This window comes from Papaver somniferum, chromosome 7 (genome assembly GCF_003573695.1).
Source record: "Papaver somniferum cultivar HN1 chromosome 7, ASM357369v1, whole genome shotgun sequence".
NCBI classification, from domain to species: Eukaryota; Viridiplantae; Streptophyta; class Magnoliopsida; order Ranunculales; family Papaveraceae; genus Papaver; species Papaver somniferum.
Genome location: NC_039364.1, coordinates 83032105 through 83052010, shown reverse-complemented (window position 1 = coordinate 83052010; position 19906 = coordinate 83032105). Strand labels below are relative to the sequence as shown.

Genomic DNA, 19906 nt, shown 5'->3' with positions numbered 1-19906 from the left:
AATCTCGTGTAAAAAGAATGTAATTTTTGCAAACGATCGATACTCGGCAACAGTAAATTTTGCACCCGCTTCCTTTGAAGCTCCTTATGCACGATCTCGATTAACACAACCTTAACTTCCGGCGGCAATGTTGGTTTTCTATAAACTCGCTTATGCTAAAATCTGAATTCATATCACGGAAAATTAGAAGTATGGAAAAGGTGTTACTTGTAGTAACGTGATTGAAAACGAGTATTTATAAGGAATGGATTTATGACAGTTGGATGGTAAAGCAGCGAGTAACAAACACAGCCCTAAGCCAGCAAGACAGCTGCTAGCGATGAACTACTGATTGAGCATTGTATCCAACCGAGCGAGGGAGTGTCTATCACTCGTGGAAACTATATCGCGATGGGCTAGGTGACAAATTTACCGCTTAGCTCATTATGTTTGCCACTTCACCATACCCGTAGTGGGTGCGAGAGTAGCAAATACTTATTTTTGACGTGCATAGGAACCCGCCTGGCCGCTCTATATGTTTATGTTAAAAAAAAAAATGAAATTTAATGAGCTGCATGCTGAGCATACCATGAGGTGAGTTAACCATGAAGAATTAGAGAAATTATCCGAAAACAATTAGATTCCTCGTGTCCAGCAAATCGGAAGAGGGTACAGTCGTTGGATCATACGTATAGGGAAGGTAACAAAAAAGAAACACAAGTCCCCAACCCTGGATCAACACCATTCCTAATCACAAGTATAATTCAAAATTCAGATAGTGAGATTCTATTTGGAGCAATGAGTTCGGGGTTGGAACTCGCATAAACTCGGCATAATACTCGATGAATTTTTAGAACCTTATTCCCGTTTACCAACATGACTTATATCTAATCAAAATCAAAATTTTAACATTATCATGTATTGATTTAGCACTACCAATAATATTAAGACTATATATGGGTTCAACATAACATACATTCAACATTAAAGTAATTAAAAAAGAATCGGCTTGGGATCAGCTGAAAATCGCCTAAAATCGGCCTTGGCGACCTATTTAGTCGCTCAAACTCGGATTCAGCTTGGAATAAAAATCACCAAGGTCATGTAGTCGCTTGGAAATCGGCCTCGGAGACCTTGTTAAACTACTCTGGTAACCTTTCCCTTTGTAAAACCTCTTTGGTGACTATGATGCTCCACAAATATTAGAGAGAGAACATTTATATATTCACAGAATCACACTGTAAAAGCACAATTAGCAAAATGTTGAGACAGAATGATATACATACATCATGAAGAGGTGAGGAATAGAAAAAAACTGCACAAATTGGCGCAGATTTGTCTTCGGCAATCTTCTATCACTATTGAGAGCACAAATTGTGCCATCTTCTAATCTTCAATCTTTACCTTGTCCATCTTCCTCGCCTATCTGGGAACTTTTCTCGCAATATATCTATGAACTATTTGTAGAATCAGATCCTATTGAAACTGAAACACATTGAAACAAAGTCATTCTCAGTCGAAGTTCACAACACACGTGATACAGGAATTCCAGATAGTGAAAGAAGTTGTGTGCATGTGACTTGGGTCATGTAAGGAAGCATGCCAACCTAAACAAACAAAAATAAGATGTGTATGGTTTTAATTGGGTATGGGAAACCAACCTGAGCATTTTCCATCTTACATTTCTGGAGTTCCTCCTGGGTACATATGAGCCTGCAAATCGCAAATCAAGAGTCTAAGAAATATGTGGCGCATTTCTTAATCTTAATCGCATATAACAAAATAGTGGACTACCTCCATTGCAAATCAGTCACTTCTTGCAGTAACTCCTTCTCTTTTTCATGCGCCAACTCCAACTGAATGTAAAAACATATATATTACTTACAAATTACAAGATTGATATTTAGTTACATAGGATTTTAAATAATATACAATTTCAAACCTTATATTCTTGACATATGCAGAAACTTAATTATAACTGACAACAGAAAATCTATAACCAGCCATATAGATTACATTAAAGAACCACAAACTAATCTTCCTAGGTTAAATGACAAGAAACAACTGTGGGAAGATCCAATTCGCCACTGATGCACTCGAAGTGGTCTCTTTTTTAAGTTATTACCGATTATATTCTAAGTGGTAGCTGGACTTAAGTGCAATGATGTTCTGGTCACTGAGGATGCCTACTATCCCTCCTGGATAAGGGTTCAAAATTATTACGGTCTTAATTAAAAGTGGAGATTTTGACATCAGAGCAGGTGTACATATTGGAGGACTATGCAATAAGATCTGAGTGTAAGGTTATTACTTCCCTTCTACTTATTCAGATTAGAGGTACATTCATTCTGATTTCCTTCAAAATATTGTTCGAAGGAAGAAAAAAAAAAGTACTGCATAATGAAAGCAAATAAGTCTGATGTCTGAACGCCTGACATATATATGTCTAACAAGTATCTCTTACAATTGGTTTTCACAGTTATATTATTCAACAAAAAGACGTTGATGCCCAGAGTCAAATTGCCCTTGGGCTAGAAAGAGTACTGTACAGATCTTACCTACGTAAACACTGTTGTTCAATAAGGATACCAGTCCCAGACTAAGATAGGGGACTTGCACTACGGAAAAATTTACTCGAGTATGTAGAAGGTTACATAGTTACGAAAATTCAAGCATTTCAGCTGTATATTCTTTTCTTTTTAGTAGCAAGTTAAAGGAAACAACTTATGGAAAGAGGAGCAGCAAAGTTGGTTAAGTAAGTCATGGAACGTACCAAAGACTTGTCTGTTGATGATGCAGTAGGTGGTGCCATGCCTCCATATATTGAGAGGTTAGCTGGAGAATAGTTAATCAGATCAGAAAGTGCAGAAGATAAAATTCAGATGTAAAGTGTATAAGAGATAACAACAACAAGCACCTTTTGGATCATCTTTGGTGAGTTGCTTCATCAAACTTAGTATTGATTCCTGTTAAACATGAACCAAAAAGAAGGAACCTAAGCGAAGTACACTGGAAAATGAATGAACCGTTATCATAAGGGCAATCTAGTACCTGTTGTGAAATATTTGCTTGTAACATGCTATACAACTGAGAATAGGCTGGGCCAAGGTTCAATGGTAAATTTGGTGTAGCATCAGTTGCTGCCTGCTGGCCAAATGCAGGATGCTGGCTTATTACCTGCAGAATTAACCAAAGTTTATGATAAATGAAAAAGCAAAAAAAAAAAAAAAAGAGAGAAGAGAAAAAAAGCTCCAAAACCAATTTTTAGTCTTAGTAATCGAACTCCCAAAGTGAGCAAGAAGAGAACAAGAATACCAACCTGCATGCTTTGGCTTTTATGCATCACGGGAGATGCAGCCTACAAGGAAAGAAATTATGCCGAAATCAGTAAATGACAATGAAAACAAGGATCAAGTGTGTTAAACCAGATACCTTTTCGGAATTGAGATTCTCGGATGTCACTTTGAAACGGCCCTTTTGCTGTACAACTGTTGCCTTCCCTTTTTCATCAAGGCTCTCACCATTTGATGCTGCAACTGAAGGCATATAGTAGAAATTCGCCGCTCAACATACTTCAATGTGAATTAAAGAAAAGACGGTCAAAGGAAATTGAGACATAAGAATCTGCACATACCTAATGAGTTGGATCTGTTTAGACTTCCACAAGCGGCATCATCTACTACTCTTGGCACAACTCCATTGCAATTTATCGTACTCTGGCCCTGAAGATGCTGCTCATTACTGGATGACACAAGAAATATTTTTAGGGTGACACAAAAATCAGGTGTTCATTATATAGTTGAGATACGAAGTTGCAACTGGCTGACCACTGATAAGCAAATAACGTACACTTTTATAACTAGCACATCAAGTATGTTTTCCACAAAGGTTGGGTGAGGTGACCACGCGGTATAAACTATATATAAAATAAAGAAAAGTGAACAGGTGTACGTAATTCAAATTTACATAAGCCAGGATTTTACCGTAGTTTCAAGAAGCAACTATGTAACAACTATGTAATAGTAGGCAATAATCTTCATGCAACAAAAATAAAGGTAAGGTTAAAATAGATTAACTATCACAAACAACTTCCAATGATTCATTGCCTTCAGGTACACTTTTTGCCATCTGGAAACCTCATGCTTAAAAGATTTTTGCTTCTTTTCTCACTTACTGATATTGAATTTAACCAGGTAATGATTGCTGGCTATTTTTTTTGGAGATACAAATAAATCCGTACAAAAGAGAGTAGATATTCGGGGTGTTGGTATTCTTTTGTCAAGATATTTAATAATATAATAGAAGAATAGCACTGAATAGACTAAACACACTCAAGAGCCTTAATACCATAACGATATGTCCATATATTAAGTAGCTCCCACATTATTTGATGAGGTTACAACAGGATGAACCACTTCCCACGAATAATGAGTACGAATATATCCTCACAAAGAAAATTAGGCATACTTTCCTCAACAGAGGTAAAAATCAGTTATCCTTTTCAACAACTACATTATCGAAAATAAACAATAGCCTTATACATACATGATATCTCTATAATGTGCAAATTGAAACATACCTTTTATGACCAGAATTAGTAGCCTTGCCCTCCAAACTCCTTCCGACGATATCCAGTTCAGCTTTTTCATTGAAATTGTTTCTAACGTGGTCGTCCCGGAGATGTACATTATCAAGTGAACTGTTATGCTCATGAACAGCTGCATTTGAGTCATCGGACCTCTCACACCTACCTCTGGAGAAGTTCAGTACGAGTAGTATGGTCAGAATAAAAATTAACTTCAACATCCTATGCCCCTTGCCATTGAGCTGAGCCTTTCTTACTATATTTTTGACAAGTAAATATAAAATCAATATCTGCAGCTAAACTACGGAAGATTTTGTCAGTGAACTTCAAACTTTCTTTATAAGAATAGTTTATACTTCATAGCATAAAAGAATACCATGTTTAGAATTTTGAAGGGATTATCCTGATTTCCGTAGATTCAAGGACAGAAGCTAAAAAAGGCAATGGTCTATCCATGAATGAATTGGTTCGGAACAACTCAGCCTATCAGCTAACCATATTATTTGGTACGTCGAGAATTTAGACATTATCCACCACAATAGAGAGAATAACAACTGTAATTCGGGTAGCCCACAAAAGGTTTTAATCATACTTGAGATTTTCCACAATGATGTCAGCTGATGGCAGAGACAAGGACCTATTTATCACTGCTTTGTTTTCTTCCTGCATAAGCAGCAGGTAACCTCATTAGAAATCTTCCCGGAGTGCTAACATCAACATAATGTACCCACAAAAGTTTATGCGAAGTAACTGGCTTTACTCTATCAGCACCCTCATATTCCGAACAGCTGCTCATCTGCGCATCAGACCCGAATGAAGAATTGGAGCACCCTACTTGATCCTGGTCGGGAATTGTCTCTTCAACATCCTGAATCTGATGTCAATGTTATTATTAATTTGGCCAAGTCATAACCTATAGGCAGCATATTAGGGGATGTAAAAGTACCAGTGATGCTTGTGCCTTTAGATCTTCAACGTCGAAATTCCAACCACTAATTCCTCTTTTGTATTCATTCTGCACATAAAGAATCAATGTACATTAGCTCGGTTCAAAGAGATCTACAGGTTCTCAAAGGAACTAGTTAGACTGTTGAAGCATAATTGATGACATCCGGGAACCTCAGACTCGGACTACCTATTTTCATTAAGATTTCTGACCAATATTTAGATAAATATCTAGTTTTCGGCTATTCGACAATCGGAAAAAAAATGTAGAAACTTGGAAACAGTTCTTAGAAAAACAATGAAACAAATAAGAAAATCAATACAAGATATGACTAGTCAAACCTGTGATATTTCTTCCTTTCTCCCATCTGGCATTTTCTTTTGTGCGAGCATGTCATCTTCTTTTCTCTGAAATAAAGAAGAAACCAAATAGTTATTAACGCATGAATACTACCATTTTACAAACAATTAGTGATTACCTTTAGTTCTTTAATGCGGTCCCCAAGAGTAGGTAACCCGTCCAAGATTGTTCGCAAAATGTACTCATTGGACCTAGCTTGCTTGAAGAAAGAATGCTTTAATAATCTCCGCGCAGAAGGACGCTTTAGAGGGTTTTTCACTAAGCATATAGCAATCATCTGCTTAAAAGACTACGCACAGGAAAAACAAAAAAGGTATTAAAAGATAATAACTGCAAAATCACTACAACTAATAACTCTTCTAGGATTAGAAGATACCAAACAACAATTTCTCGTCTACATTAACTTTGGTACATGTAATCAAATAACTTGCTCACCTTTGAGAACTTTCTATCCCTTTCATAGTCAAGGCCAGGGGGGGCATTTTGCAAAGTCATAAGCAAAACCTGCCATGGAGATTTGTTGTAAGATAATGATAAGTAGAATAATGATAACACAATTCCGTGGATATGTGCACCTTCATTGGAGGATACTTCGAGAAAGGGGCATGACCATGTGCAAGCTCCAACGCTGTTATACCGAAAGACCAGATATCAGCCCTGCAGGATAGTTTACCAATATATAATCAAGTAATTTGATGACAACATATAAAGAAACACTAAAAGAAAAAAAAAAATATACGCACTTGAAGTCATATCCATGTAATTGCTCCATAACTTCAGGTGCCATCCTAAAATAAGCCAAGAGAGCATCTTTAAAAAAAAATGTGCAAGGCATATCACATTACTACTAACACCTACATAAAAGAAAGTAATAGCTGAAATAGTACCAACAAGGTGTTCCTACAAAAGTATTTCTAGCACGCTGCCTGTCACCTGCATCAAAAAGGGATGCAGATACACCAAAATCTCCAAGTTTAATAGCACCACGTGAATCCACAAGAATATTTCCAGCCTGCAAGAACACAATAAGTACTGATACATATAAGCATCTCAATTCGAAGAAAAAGCAAAACTAAACAGTGTTAAAATGAAGAGAACACATTTTTTGTTTGGTATTTTTCTGAAGTAGGAACCTATCCAGTGTGCTCCATAAGTTTATTTGTAAAAAGAAATTACAGAAACAACAAGACAGAAAGATTTACAAACTATCACTGGTTGATCAAATGCAACGTCTGCCAACAAGCACAAGGATTTATGTGAATTGTTATTTTTTTGAACGAGAACAATACTAGAAATGAACAAATGCTGGTTGGATAGAGTTAAGTATCACCAATAAGCACTTTAAGATATCAAAAGGATGGTATAGTAACTCACTTTAACATCTCTGTGTATGTGCCCATGGTGATGAAGATACTCTAAACCCCTTAATACTTCTCTTAAGATAGTTGATATAACCACCTCCTCAAAACCATCTGGGAAAGCAGCTTTCAATATGTGAAGACAAGAACCCCCAGCCATGAATGGCATAACAACCCACAGATTATGATCACTAACGAAGGAGCAATGCGCCTTCAGAACATTAGGGTGGTCAACCAAGATCATGGTTTGTGCTTCACGGGAGATATTCAACTACACGGAAAACAACAAGTTTATGCCATGCAACCATTAGAAGACTCAAATGTAAGGAAGCAGAATCAACTGGGAACAAAATCTGATGAAATGATTGGCAAAGCATTGCTGAAACTCGGCAGTGAGAGTTCCCCACTAATAACAAGCTTTAAATTTTACGGATGAAATATGCTACAAAATTTTATATAAGATATCAATATATTTAATCCACTTCTGACATGATTAAGAACTACATTTAAATGATCTAATTCCTAAATAATCTGCTATAATACCACATTAACTCAGGAATCACTCCACTATTAGTCAAAGTAACAGACATAGCATATGAAAATAAAAACCATTTTGAGCAATTTTCCTAAATGCAAGACATATTCCCCTGTTCTTTATTTTCTTAAGACCATTCTCTTTAGCTTCTACTTTAGTACACTAGAGTACGGAAAGTGAGGCAAACTATATTTAAAAAGGCATTCTTACAAGTCACCTTTGGTTTCTTTTTGCTAGTTTAGTTCTTACATTAAAACTTATCGGAAGCCCTAATATGTCGCCTGAGAAATTCCCTGTGCTAACAATGTACTCATATATACTTCGCTAAAATATACTTCATCTGTCCTGCCAAATGCCCTGGTTAGCTCGTCTTAAACAAAAAATATGCAGCAGTTAAATTCTCCTCTATTCAGAATGTTTATGTCAATTTATTTCTTAACAATAATCCAGTGATAATGCAATAAAACATGTTAAAATTGCAGAATCATTCCAAACGGTAAACATTACACCTTCTACTAGCTAACAACTGAAAGAAAAAAAAAACTTACTAAACTGATAAATTAACTAAAAACAATTGCAGATTATTGTATAAGAACATAAATCACAATAAAATAATTAAAAAAATGAAATGAAATTACCAAATCGCTGTTATCTCTTTCAAAATCAAGGATCTTTACAGCAACAACTTCATCTAAGGGAATACAAATTGCACGGTAAACAGAAGCACTAGTTCCATGACCTATTTCTTCAAAAATCTCATAAAACTCTGCTCCTATTGGATATTTCTTCCTTTCCATCTCTTTCCCAGCTTTACCGAGATCTCTACAATCCTTTGTTTCTAGAGATCCAATTTGAAACCCTAAATCTCTCAATTGGCCTAACAATCAATAAGAACTGAATTTACTCATTTTTTTTATATATAACAGTAATAATAATAAAAAATCCGACGGATAATAAACCTCTAAGATCTAAATCGAATTCTTCAGAATCCAAATTCCTGTGATTCCACTTTCTCGTGAATGTTTTTAGGGAGAGAGAGAGAGAGAGAAAGTGATTTGTTTTTCCCCTCGACGGGAAAAATGTTTGTATGCCAAAATCCCGCCACTTGGAAACTCTCTCTCTTCTAAAACAAAGTAAAGAGATGGATGATTCTTTTTAGAGAGAGACTGAGATAATGTAGAGTTCCTCCATCATAAATCTAGGCCGTTCAATTTAATCAAATAACGGCACAATATCATGATTTCATAACCTTCAACCAGTGTCTAACAGTAGTAGATTAGGGTAGGGGACATATTATCATCGCCCCTAATAATTTTCTATATTACAGTTTAATCTAGCTAATATGAGTGTGCTCAGTAGATCGAGACCGTTAAACTCGTTCCGCAAAACGACAAAACACCTGATCATTCTGCTTCTTTAATTATCAATGAAAATACTACTGTACTAAGTATTTAGGTGGATGTTGTAATTTAGTTAGTCTAGTCCACGTTGTATGTTATCTTTTGTTTCTTTTCCTCTAGTTCACATAAAGATTTGCGCTGTCATTTTACACTTCCAGATGGAGTTGTATTTTATAAGCTTCGCTTTTTCCCAACGAACTGGCACTTGATATGCACGTGGATTTTGGGTATCCGGAAGTTTTGTTGCTTTTACTTTTTTTTCTAGAGCTGAACAGGAAGTGGGCTGGAACCGGGAAACCGGACCAAAACCGGATTATTAAGTATAGGGTACGGGAACCAATTTTAGAGGGGGTTCAGGCATTCGGTTTTTGGGGAGAACCGGCTGGTATCAGACTGAAAGTCCTGATTAATAAGAGTTGTGAATTAGAATTTTATAGATAATCTTAATCATTCATTCTCGATCTGTTTCTCATTTTCTTTTTTTACTTTCATTTTTTTCTTCCCTTCTTCATCCTGTTGTGAATAAGAGTCTCACTGCCATCTTCTTCACTTTATCTACTGAGGAGTCTCACCGTCATCTTCTTCATTTCATCTACTGAAGAGTCTCACTGTCATCTTCTTCACTTCTTCTTCTTTGCATTTTCTTCACTTCTTCTTTTTGTTCACTTCTTCTTATATATGTTCTTCTTCTTCATCTGGTTTAAGGTTCTTATGTTCTTCACCTGCTACTGCTAGCTATTAAGGTAAATCGACTGCATCTTCTCAATGCTCTTATGAATTACATGCATGTTTGATTCAGGGTTGAATCAATTTATCATGTGAAACTGAAAATTAAACAACAGCAAGTTGAGAAATGATTAAGCTAATGTGTTTTCTGATATTGGTTTTTTTATTATACAATATGGGTTATGTTTAATTTTGTCAAATTTATCATTTTCTACTCTTTTCATATTAAGGGCTTAAATAGTTTCGTTTTATGGTGTTGCAGACCTTTTAGTTTTAAGTGATTCTACAAAGGAAGGTAGACTGCTCATGTTATAAAATACCATAAGGTTTACTTTCAAGCTTTTATGCATTTAAGTTTATATGTATTCATTTTCAACACTGACAAGAACGTATATCCCAGATAATCTCTGCTCATAGTTTGTTACTTTATAAGGATATGCATTGGGAAAAAAGTTGCTTGAGTCGTCAGTTTGTGGATACTGAATGTATGACTTGATTTGGAAGACCTCGCTTGTAGAGAGTATTACAAATTTAGATATACTTAGATATAATAGGGCTGGAGTAATGTAATTGAGGTAAGAACTTGAAGTTGATTTTGTTTCGGTTTGACCTGTGTTTGTAGGATATTTTTGATTCTATACATACATGTAGCTTACTTAGAGGATTCTTTTATCTGAGTAAGAAAGTATGTGTTAGAGCGTTACTCGATTAATCCCACCAAGCGTTGGTATGTCAAGTTTGATTGTCATATTTTAGTATCAAAACTTAATTAGAGTCGCTTGATTAGATGTACTAGAGACGACTTCGTTTAGGTTAGACTAAAAAGTATAGGAATGTTGAGACATACAAGTATTACTCTGAATACCTGAAGATCGTGAAGACGTATCGCTACAATGAAGACATCATCCTTCCACTTGAGGTTAGTGATACTGACTTGAATTTTTTTTCATTCCTATCGTTTCTTTCAAGTCGTTTAAGATTAAAAACATAACATGCGAGGTTATATTTAATACTCTAGTATTAGACTTGGTCATTTTATTATGATCAAAGTGTCAAGGAAGAATACTTGATTACGAAATATAACGTTTATCTTTTGAAGTTCGTAAATGCGACATCGACGTAATATATATGTAACTTGTTACTTGATTGTGTATTGGATATAGGTGCGATTTCATTCTAGAAAACTATGTTTGATTACATATGTTTAAAGGAAGTACATAATTGAAAAGAAATCAATAGGCGTTTTGGCCAGGGTTTCATTGAAGATCTATTGGATGATCAATTCGAACCTAGCTAAGAACTTTGGTAGAACCGATCTTGACTTCTGTTGAGAGTTATGGTAGAACCGATCTTTACCTAGTTTGGAATATACGGTAGAACCGATCTTGACTTATATTGATATTCTTGGTAGAACTGATCCTTACCTATATTAGAAAAAACGGTAGAACTAATCCTATCTATTTTTGAGAGTCTTGGTAGAACCGATCCTTACCTATATTGGGAATCATGGTAGAACCGGTCCTAGCTATTGTTGGGAGTCATGGTAGAACCGATCCTTATATATATTTGGAGACTTGGTATAGACGATCTTAACCTATGTTAGGAGTCATGGTAGAACCAGTCCCAATACCAAAACCGTTCTTATATATTCACATATTACTTTATGGTTTTGTGTGAGTTTGGAATTAGGGTTTGATAAATAGGAAAGTTCCAGATGTCGATATAATTTAAACATGAATACAATTCTTACTTTTATTGTTCAAAGATATTCCTTGATACTCAAGGTGATCCCAATATGAAATATTGAGAATCTTTTAATTAATATTTTTGATTATATGTTTTGATTTTCCAGCAAATCAAAACATATCTCTTGGAAAGTTATATTAGTTAAGTGCAAAGTGCTAAACTAATATTAGATATTTTTTACTGAGAGATTTCGGAATTACAGGTTGAATATTAGTTGGAAATATGAAAACCAAAATTAGGTACTTATTGCATATCTTGAGAATATTTTCAGTTTTAGAATTTCCTTGTTGTCCAAACAATATTGGTGTATAAATAATTGAGTTTGCATTTCTTGCAAACTATCCTAAGAAATGCAAACTATTTTAAGATCCAGACAAACTTCATTCATGTTGTTCTGGTAGAGCCGTCTATCCGGAGAGGAAAGTACCCTAATTAGGCGAAATCTCTAACGACCGCTCGTTTAAAGACTTCTGTGGGATCAAAAAGCTCTACGAGTACCGTTGATGGGAAATTAGATAATTTCATTGTTATTTTAGTTTTTGATTATTGATCTGATTGACTAACGGTTGTTAAAACTTAGATTGCACCTAGTTTGATTATTTTTGAGAGCCTTCTCTTCTGACATAAGGGTCACTCAAACTAGATCAACGTATTGACGGGATCTTTAGAACTCTTTTTAGATCTAATGACAACTTGTGATCATCCATTTTTAACAGACCATGTTATGTATGTGATCGATCATAAGTAGATTCGAGTTTGTGGTACGCAAGTACAAAAAGAGGCAATTGAAGATTTGAAGACAAGAAAATTTTTCTTATTGGTTTTCATATCTCGTGATTTGTGCACACATATTGATCGGCTAGGATCAGACTTAGATCCGATTATCTTTAATAGATTTGATCATATAGTTGTATAGATCAGCAACTATCATTTGGTGGTATTATCAATATCTGATTCTGATACTTGTGAATCTGAATCTAAGTTGCTGATTTGGATTGATCTTACCCGACAATGGAGTTTACTAGTTTAAACAGGAGAGACTTTGTAAAAACTCAATGAACTAAAAGATTATTGGAGTAGTTACAGAACATCTTTGTTCCTTTAATGTTTGGAAGACGATCAAAAGGAGTTGAGTGCTTAAGACTTTACATTGGTAAAGTAACTCAAGATAGTTATTTATGTCTTGGGATTCACGTGCGTGATTAGACGGTCGTAGACGTATGGATACTGAGGGAACTAAGTAACTAGGGGTATATTACTTGGTCTCAACTATACGAAGTTGGCTTTATTCTTTGTATAACGGCTTAATTCTGAGAGTATTCAAAACTGGACTAGGTCCCGGGGTTTTTATGCATTTGCGGTTTCCTCGTTAACAAAATATTGTTGTGTCATTTACTCTACTTCCGCATTATAATTGCTTTATCATAATCAATGCTTACACAACAATAGTGTTTGTTGTGTCATGGGATGGCTGGGATATATTCGTTATTCTAACTGGTGGTCAGGATCTTCCCTCCCCCTCTGAGTTTCATCAAGCTTATATGCATCCAATGACTGATGTTTCATTTTGTCCCCACTCACGAATAATTTGTAGGTTCTTTAATGAAACCTCTTCATATACCTTCTTTACCTCTTCACTAATCTATTGTAACGCTTCAAATCTTAAGCCAAGAAAAATCTGGCAGTCACCACTGCAAAAATCAGGATGAGAACCCGCAAATCTTCCTGATGTTATTGGTCGTCACCGTTGGGAAAAAATGTCTCCCGTTAATGAGTTCCCCGTCTATAATCTCTTCAACAATTCGACACCCTATTTTGGTTGGTGATAATAACATTCTCAATTTTGGCAGTTTGGTTTCTCAGCTCTCAGATTTGAGATATATGATTGAAATTTCAAAAATTTTATTTGGGGTGGGTTTTGTTATTATTTTGATTGGTTTCAAAAAAAAAAAATTGTAAGTTAATGCTAAAATGCTTATGTGAGGATTGAATCTTCAAAACCATTTTCTTTTTATGAGAATCAAACCCATGTCTTAGATTTCATTTTCTTTACTTTTGGTGTGACCTTTTTTTTATAATGTTTCTTTCTTCTTTCTTTTGGTTGTAGAAGAAGGAAACCCGGGTTGAGTTTTTTGTTCAAGTCATGAAGAAGGAAACCGGGATTGAATTCTTACGCGATAATCTTTACTCTTCTGAGATATTCTCGGGTTAAAAATAAAAGGTACTGAAAGTGTTTGTTCAATTGCCTCAGCGAGAATTTTGGGATTTCATTTTCGTTATTGGATAGAAGAATTTGAGATGACAGTTACATTCAACTGGAAAGTTTTTTTGAACTGTCTTATAGCAATGATGACCAGAATCCAATGTAGGTAACCCTAATTCAGTTTCATTACAATTCTATAAATGGGATTTAAAGGTGATTCTCTTTAAACTGTATTTTTTTTCTCTTTTGCTTTTTTGTGGAGTGGTGGATTCTTTGACCTTAATTATGGTGGATCGTTTGGGTTCGGATACATATAAGGTCACTGATATGCTGGATAGAAGGGTAAATGTAGTCTCAGAAGCAGATTTGTGGGGGTCTTGCATCAACAAGGTATTTTTAGATTCATTTTAATATAATTAGAAATTTGCATTGTATTAATGCTTTTGAGTTACAACAATAGGTAAAGAGATTCCCTTGCAAGTAATTGTTTTGATAATATGATGTACTTGATAAGGTTGGTAAAGTTTTTATTGTAGGTCGTTATTGTTAGTATGAACAGTACATATGATTAATGAAATATATATATATATATATTGCTTTTTTTTGTACAAATATCTCTTTATTGTCAATTATCATTCATTAATAGCCAACAAATGAGTAATCAAGGAATAACATTAATTTATCCAATTTATGTAGCTTTGGATGGCAGTAAAGCCTCCCGTATTACACTCCACTGAAGCCTTAAGCTAATTGTGCAAGACATTGAGAAACTAAAATATGGATAAAATCGGTAAGATATTCTCAGCATATTCAAACCCCATGTAGCAAATTTCTTGCTTTATCCCATTTGGTTTGGATAAAATCAAAATATTGACGTTAATCTGCTAGATTTCACTCTAAATTTACGTATGTGGTTTGTTGATATGGATCAATTGTTTATCTTTTATAGTTTTCTAGTAAAGAAAATAACACTTGTACATTAAATACTAATCACTTGACATTGATCATATAGTCAATCGGTCTTGTATTGTAACTGTTGTCGAGTGAATACCTTGTTGTTATATTGTCTCGACTTTGTCCATAGACGATCACACTTGGTATCGGACTTATAGGTTGAAACTAAAAGGTGTGGTATATTTGTATACCCTAGTAATTTCAGTATGTCTTTCTTTGCATATATGTCTTTAACAAAGTATGTTTGTGACTATCCTGAATTATGGTCTCTCTTTGATTTTTCTTTTTCTTTTGTATACTTTCTGTTGTTGTTTGTTCAGTGGTGGGTATAATGTGATATATGTTGTCTCAATTAGTATTGATTGTAAATTATATTTAGTAATCCCCATTATTTGTAGTATTTCAATGTTTGATGACTAAATGTTCAATGTTTGTTGAAGGTTGTCAGATGGATACATCAAATTCAAAATCAAGGTACACCAGCTACAACTAAAGTTGATGAAGACAAACAGAAACCAAACTTATATCTGAAATATGAAAATATTTTACTAGGATAGATCTAAACTATGTTTGATGTCGTCATTGTAAGAATAAATATGTTGCAAATATTGAAAAAATGGTACATCTTTCTTATGGAAGCATTTGAAAAAAGATACCCCTCAAATCCTTGGTACCATGCTAGATATCTGAAGATGCATATTTCACATCCTGGGAGTAGAGACTTTGTATATGTACCTGCACAGAGTTAAGATCTGATGATCTGATTAGTTAATCACCGAGTCTGATCAATTACGGTACTTTACAGGTGATTGTCGCAATTCACACTTGTTGGGGAATTGTAGTTGTCTTCTTTATCAGTTAGATTGTCAGTTCAGAAGGTATTAGGAGAGAGAGATAATCACTAAAAATTATTTCTTTATTGATTAGTAAATATTATATACATTGTACTTGGTTTACAAGTATGGCCTTTCTGGATATTTATACTAGCGTAGCTATCACGCAGGAAGCATATCTAATTGGGAACCGCCTTAATCTAGCTGGAGATGACGTCTTTATCCACTCCGAACATTACTTCCTTCTCAAATAACCTTTTCGACCTGGGTAGATTTCCTTTGTCACTCGACTCTTACTCTAGGTCGTGAGTTCTTGGTTCTGACTTCTAAGTGTGTCTTTGGTCTCTATCTTCATTGTAGGCTCCATAACTCAGATCGTGCACGTGGTTTAATTTTCGCCTTCCGGTCATGATTATTGGAATATGATGTTCTTTAAGTCCTACACGTACTAAAGACTCGTTCCTCCGACCTCGACCTAGGTTTTCTCTCAGCGCTCTAGCTCGTATGACATGTACAACCGTCAGCATTTGGTAGATGCTATATTTTGCCATTTACATATTTTCCTCAGTTTACTTAAATTTAGTATTTGATTGTACTTTATATAAACTTTAATTATTTTTATCTGCTTATAGCAGTTCAGATCGCTTTTTTCAATTGGAGGAGATGTGACTTTTATTTTTGGTGTAAATATCATATTTACATCTCAGCTTAGATAAGAGATAAAAATAGTTTTATTCGGGCGATATTATCTAGACCTGGGATCTTTGAGTTCTCTATGATCTGATATGCCTCTCTCTCCCCCTCAAAAGGGGGGATATCTTTTGGTAAAGATATTGGTTCGTCAATAGCTATCGAGGTTGCATTTACAACACATATGAAGGTCATTTGACGCGCGTCTATTTTTGGGAATTTATTTGATTTATATGGGGAATACAAGCCGATAATTTATGGTAACTCCAAAAATTATTGTTGTCTCATAATGAGCATAATATTTTATGTTGGCTACATTAATTTAGCCTTTTCCTGAATTCGAAAAGTTAAAGAATGTAATTTTTACCTTTTCGAAAACCGAAGAGTCTAAGGTGGGTTTTCTTGACCCATTGAGATCATAGGATGTTATGACCTAAGGTACTAGGTTTATTGTCACTTGTCATAATTGTGGAGAATTTTAGTGTGGAAGATGTATCGGCTATGGCGGTTACTCTTTTTATTCTCTCTTACCTAATCTTTCTTTCAAAAGGAAATCATATCTGTAATTTTATTTTACAATATCTTCCTCTTTCGTTTTTTTTTTTTTTTTTTGATATTTCAAACTCTTTCTCATAAATTTTTTCAGTCAAATTTCATCATAATTTTTCTAATTAGTTCAGGAGACCCCTTCTTCTTTTTTAGCAATATGTCTGGGATTTCTTTTCTAACTCCATCTCCTTCTTATACCATCTTTGGATTTTGTAATCTGCTTACTGGGCTTGGCATGGAGGTTAGGTGTCCCTCTCCTTACACCAAATATGTATATGAGGTTAGAGATTCTGAAGCTGTTGAGCTCTTGACCCTGAGTCTCATCTTCAGTGTGGCTTTGTTTTGCATATTCCTGCGTTAACTATGCTCCTGTTGCGATGAAATCTATGTTCTTTGACTATATGCATACAGTAACATAGAGAAACTATAATCTCTCTGAGGAGGAGGAGATTACAGTTGAGAGGCTTCTCCATTGTTATGAAGTTCGTTATATTCCTGGTTCTTACCTGAATAACCTTTTCAGCAAGAGTCCAGAATTGTCTTTTGGTTTTGAGCATAACAACCTAGTTATTTTTAAAGGATTGGACATCTCTAGGTTCAACGACATGTGTTTGTTGATCTTTCATGGTGCTTGGGAGTATGGGAATATCATGACTAACTCCCCTCCCTGAAGTTAAAAAATTTTCCTCTGTTGAGTAAGCTTTCTTCTCTCCATTCTTCCATTTTTTTTTGTTTATTATTATATTTTATTATTTTTATTTTTTATATATCATCAATTAATCGTTTTAGTGTCACGATTAATTAATGTCTCGTTTTTTTCCTTTCCTCTTTTTAGGGAAAAGAAAGGTTGTTGAACTGGGTTCTTCTTCTCGTTCTGAGAAGATATGTAAAGCGCCTCCCTCTCAATCTCCGGTTGTGCTCATATTTATGCTAACCGATACTTCCGATCCTCGATTTTGATCTAACCATGTGTCTCAACCTGGGTGGAGTCGGATGGTCCGTATTCACTTGACTTTCTATTCAATACTTGCCGATCTATTTCTCTTTCTATTTTAGCCCTAGTATCTCTTGCTGAAGCCGAGACTAGAATGGATTCAAAGATGATTTCGATACTTATCGCTCTTTCTTTGAGCCTTGAATTTATCTGATGTTCAACTTTCAATTATTTAATATGTATTACCCTTTTCTTTTTTTTTTAGTTGGTGAATGAGTTTGCCAACAGTATTTTGAAGCGTTTAAAACTAAAAGTTGGTGATGCATGTCAGGTTGGACATCACATGATACTTATAGTGATAAAGGCATGAGAGAGACAAAATCATTTGTAGTCCATCTTTCTGTGTACAACGAACTTGAGGGTATGGTATTGATCTTATTGATGATTTATGGTACTTGATTGATGGTTACATTAGAGTTTTTTACTTCCATAGATATTGTATAATAATTCTAAATAACATACTTCTTTCCATTGTAATTGATCGTTGTGTTTACTCTTTTCAGGAGTGGATGTATAAGTCTACTACTGATTTTGGATTATGTTTAATATGTTTTCAACTGCAACAAAAAAAACTAAAGAAAAGTTGATCATTCTATTTTCATTGTTCTAGCACAGATTTCCTTGATCTTGATGACTACTTTTTTCACTAAATTAGTTTGTATGTATATAAGAAATACTGATTTTTAGAGCATTCATGGAAAAAGTTAAGCATCCATTTCTCTTTTCTTACTTGGTTGTGGTGGTTTATCTTTATTGTAGTAATCATTGTTCCCTCATTTATAATTGGGTTACTTTCATTTTTATTGCATGTTCCCGAGTTTTTGTTTTTTTGGGGTGGATTTGTGCATGACTTATGGATTTTGGGAACTCTATTTGGTTTGTAATTTTGTTGGTACAGTTCCAGCCTAGGTATATTGTTAGAGCAATGCTCGGTTGAACCCACAAATTTTGTTATCTCAAGTTTGTTGTCAATGTTAGATGATCAAAACTATATCTTGATTTCTAGTCTATTAAGTCAAGTCTCATACTAGGTTAGAATTTGGTATTTGAGTATCATACATCACCCTCAAACAACTGAAGATTGACGAAGACAATTGGAGAACTTCTTTAATCAGGTATGTGAAGACTGGACTGTTTTATCGTACTCATTATCTTACCATTCCATCGTATGAGACTATGTCGTATAACTTCTAGTAGATTTATTGCAAAGAAGAATTTTCGAGTCAAGCTTATCTTGTTAAATATCACAAAATATGATTCAAGCATAGATATTCAAAGGTCCTTAACGACATTAGTTTGAAATAATTTATTGTTCAAGAATTAATTTGTGGATTAATTGAAAATTTCCCCTACAAATGATGTTTATCACTTGGAAATATTTGGCGAACCACTTCATAAACCATACATATCTGAGTTTCAGAAATATAGGGAAAGTTGGCAAACCAGTTCTCAAACCGCAAGTTCAGTTGGGGACAGTTCACGAACCGTGGTGATCTGAATTTTAATGTTGGTAGAAAAGGATTACAGTTGATGAACCCGGTTCACGAATCGATTCCATCAATTGTAGCACTCTGACTCATGAACTAGCCTTACGGTTCATGAACCATTTCACCAATGGTCCCAATAGAATTTTGCAGATGCTCAAAGACTTTTGTTTTTTTTAAAAATACTTTAGCATTGATATGACTCTCTTAAACACTTCTAAGACATCAATGATCATTAAAACACTTATTTGTGTGCATCATGATTAAACTCTTAGGTGTTTAAATGAACATCAAATTTCATATAGTTCATAAGGCATAATTGCCAAAATAGAACGGTCATTATACACGGTTCCGTAACTGGACAACTATGTATATTCTTCTATTGTATTTTCAAGACTAATTCTCACATGCTTAATTGAAACCCTTATTAGAGTTTCATCTAAATAGAGAAAATGTTTGCTTAATTCTCAAGTTATCTTAGCTTGAATTATAAGCAACCCTCGGACTTGAAAAACTGAACATAGAGATGCTCTTTCAACTGGGAAATTCAATCCCTGACACTTT

The 19906-nt window shown here is 34.7% G+C and overlaps 1 protein-coding gene across 5 annotated transcripts; it reads right to left on the bottom strand.

Annotated features, from left to right (window-relative positions):
* Positions 1–904: 904 nt before the first annotated feature.
* On the bottom strand, positions 905–8891 carry LOC113297769 (serine/threonine-protein kinase BLUS1-like). 5 transcript variants are annotated; one of them, XM_026546350.1, is made up of 21 exons: positions 8402–8891; positions 7245–7499; positions 6758–6882; positions 6614–6658; positions 6446–6527; positions 6306–6374; positions 5989–6159; positions 5852–5917; positions 5511–5579; positions 5316–5438; positions 5157–5227; positions 4559–4732; positions 3614–3720; positions 3412–3515; positions 3299–3337; positions 3031–3156; positions 2897–2945; positions 2753–2814; positions 1774–1835; positions 1641–1692; positions 905–1464 (listed from the first exon to the last, which is right to left on the bottom strand). In XM_026546350.1, the coding sequence occupies exons 1-21, from the start codon at positions 8558–8560 to the stop codon at positions 1456–1458; spliced, it is 2019 nt and encodes a 672-aa protein (XP_026402135.1). In that variant the 5' UTR covers positions 8561–8891; the 3' UTR covers positions 905–1455. The 5 variants fall into 5 exon arrangements, with proteins under 5 accessions (XP_026402135.1, XP_026402137.1, XP_026402138.1 ...); XM_026546352.1 differs by having other exon boundaries at positions 3412–3509; positions 8402–8560; XM_026546353.1 differs by having other exon boundaries at positions 5325–5438; positions 8402–8560.
* Positions 8892–19906: the final 11015 nt, after the last annotated feature.

Coding starts and splice junctions, on each gene's coding strand:
- LOC113297769 (XM_026546350.1), bottom strand. CDS start 8,560: ATGGAAAGGAAGAAATATCCAATAGGAGCAGAGTTTTATGAGATTTTT. Junction 6,528..6,613: donor TTACATGGATATGACTTCAA/GTGCGTATATTT, acceptor ACTATCCTGCAG/GGCTGATATCTGGTCTTTCG. Junction 5,918..5,988: donor ACCGCATTAAAGAACTAAAG/GTAATCACTAAT, acceptor TCTTTATTTCAG/AGAAAAGAAGATGACATGCT.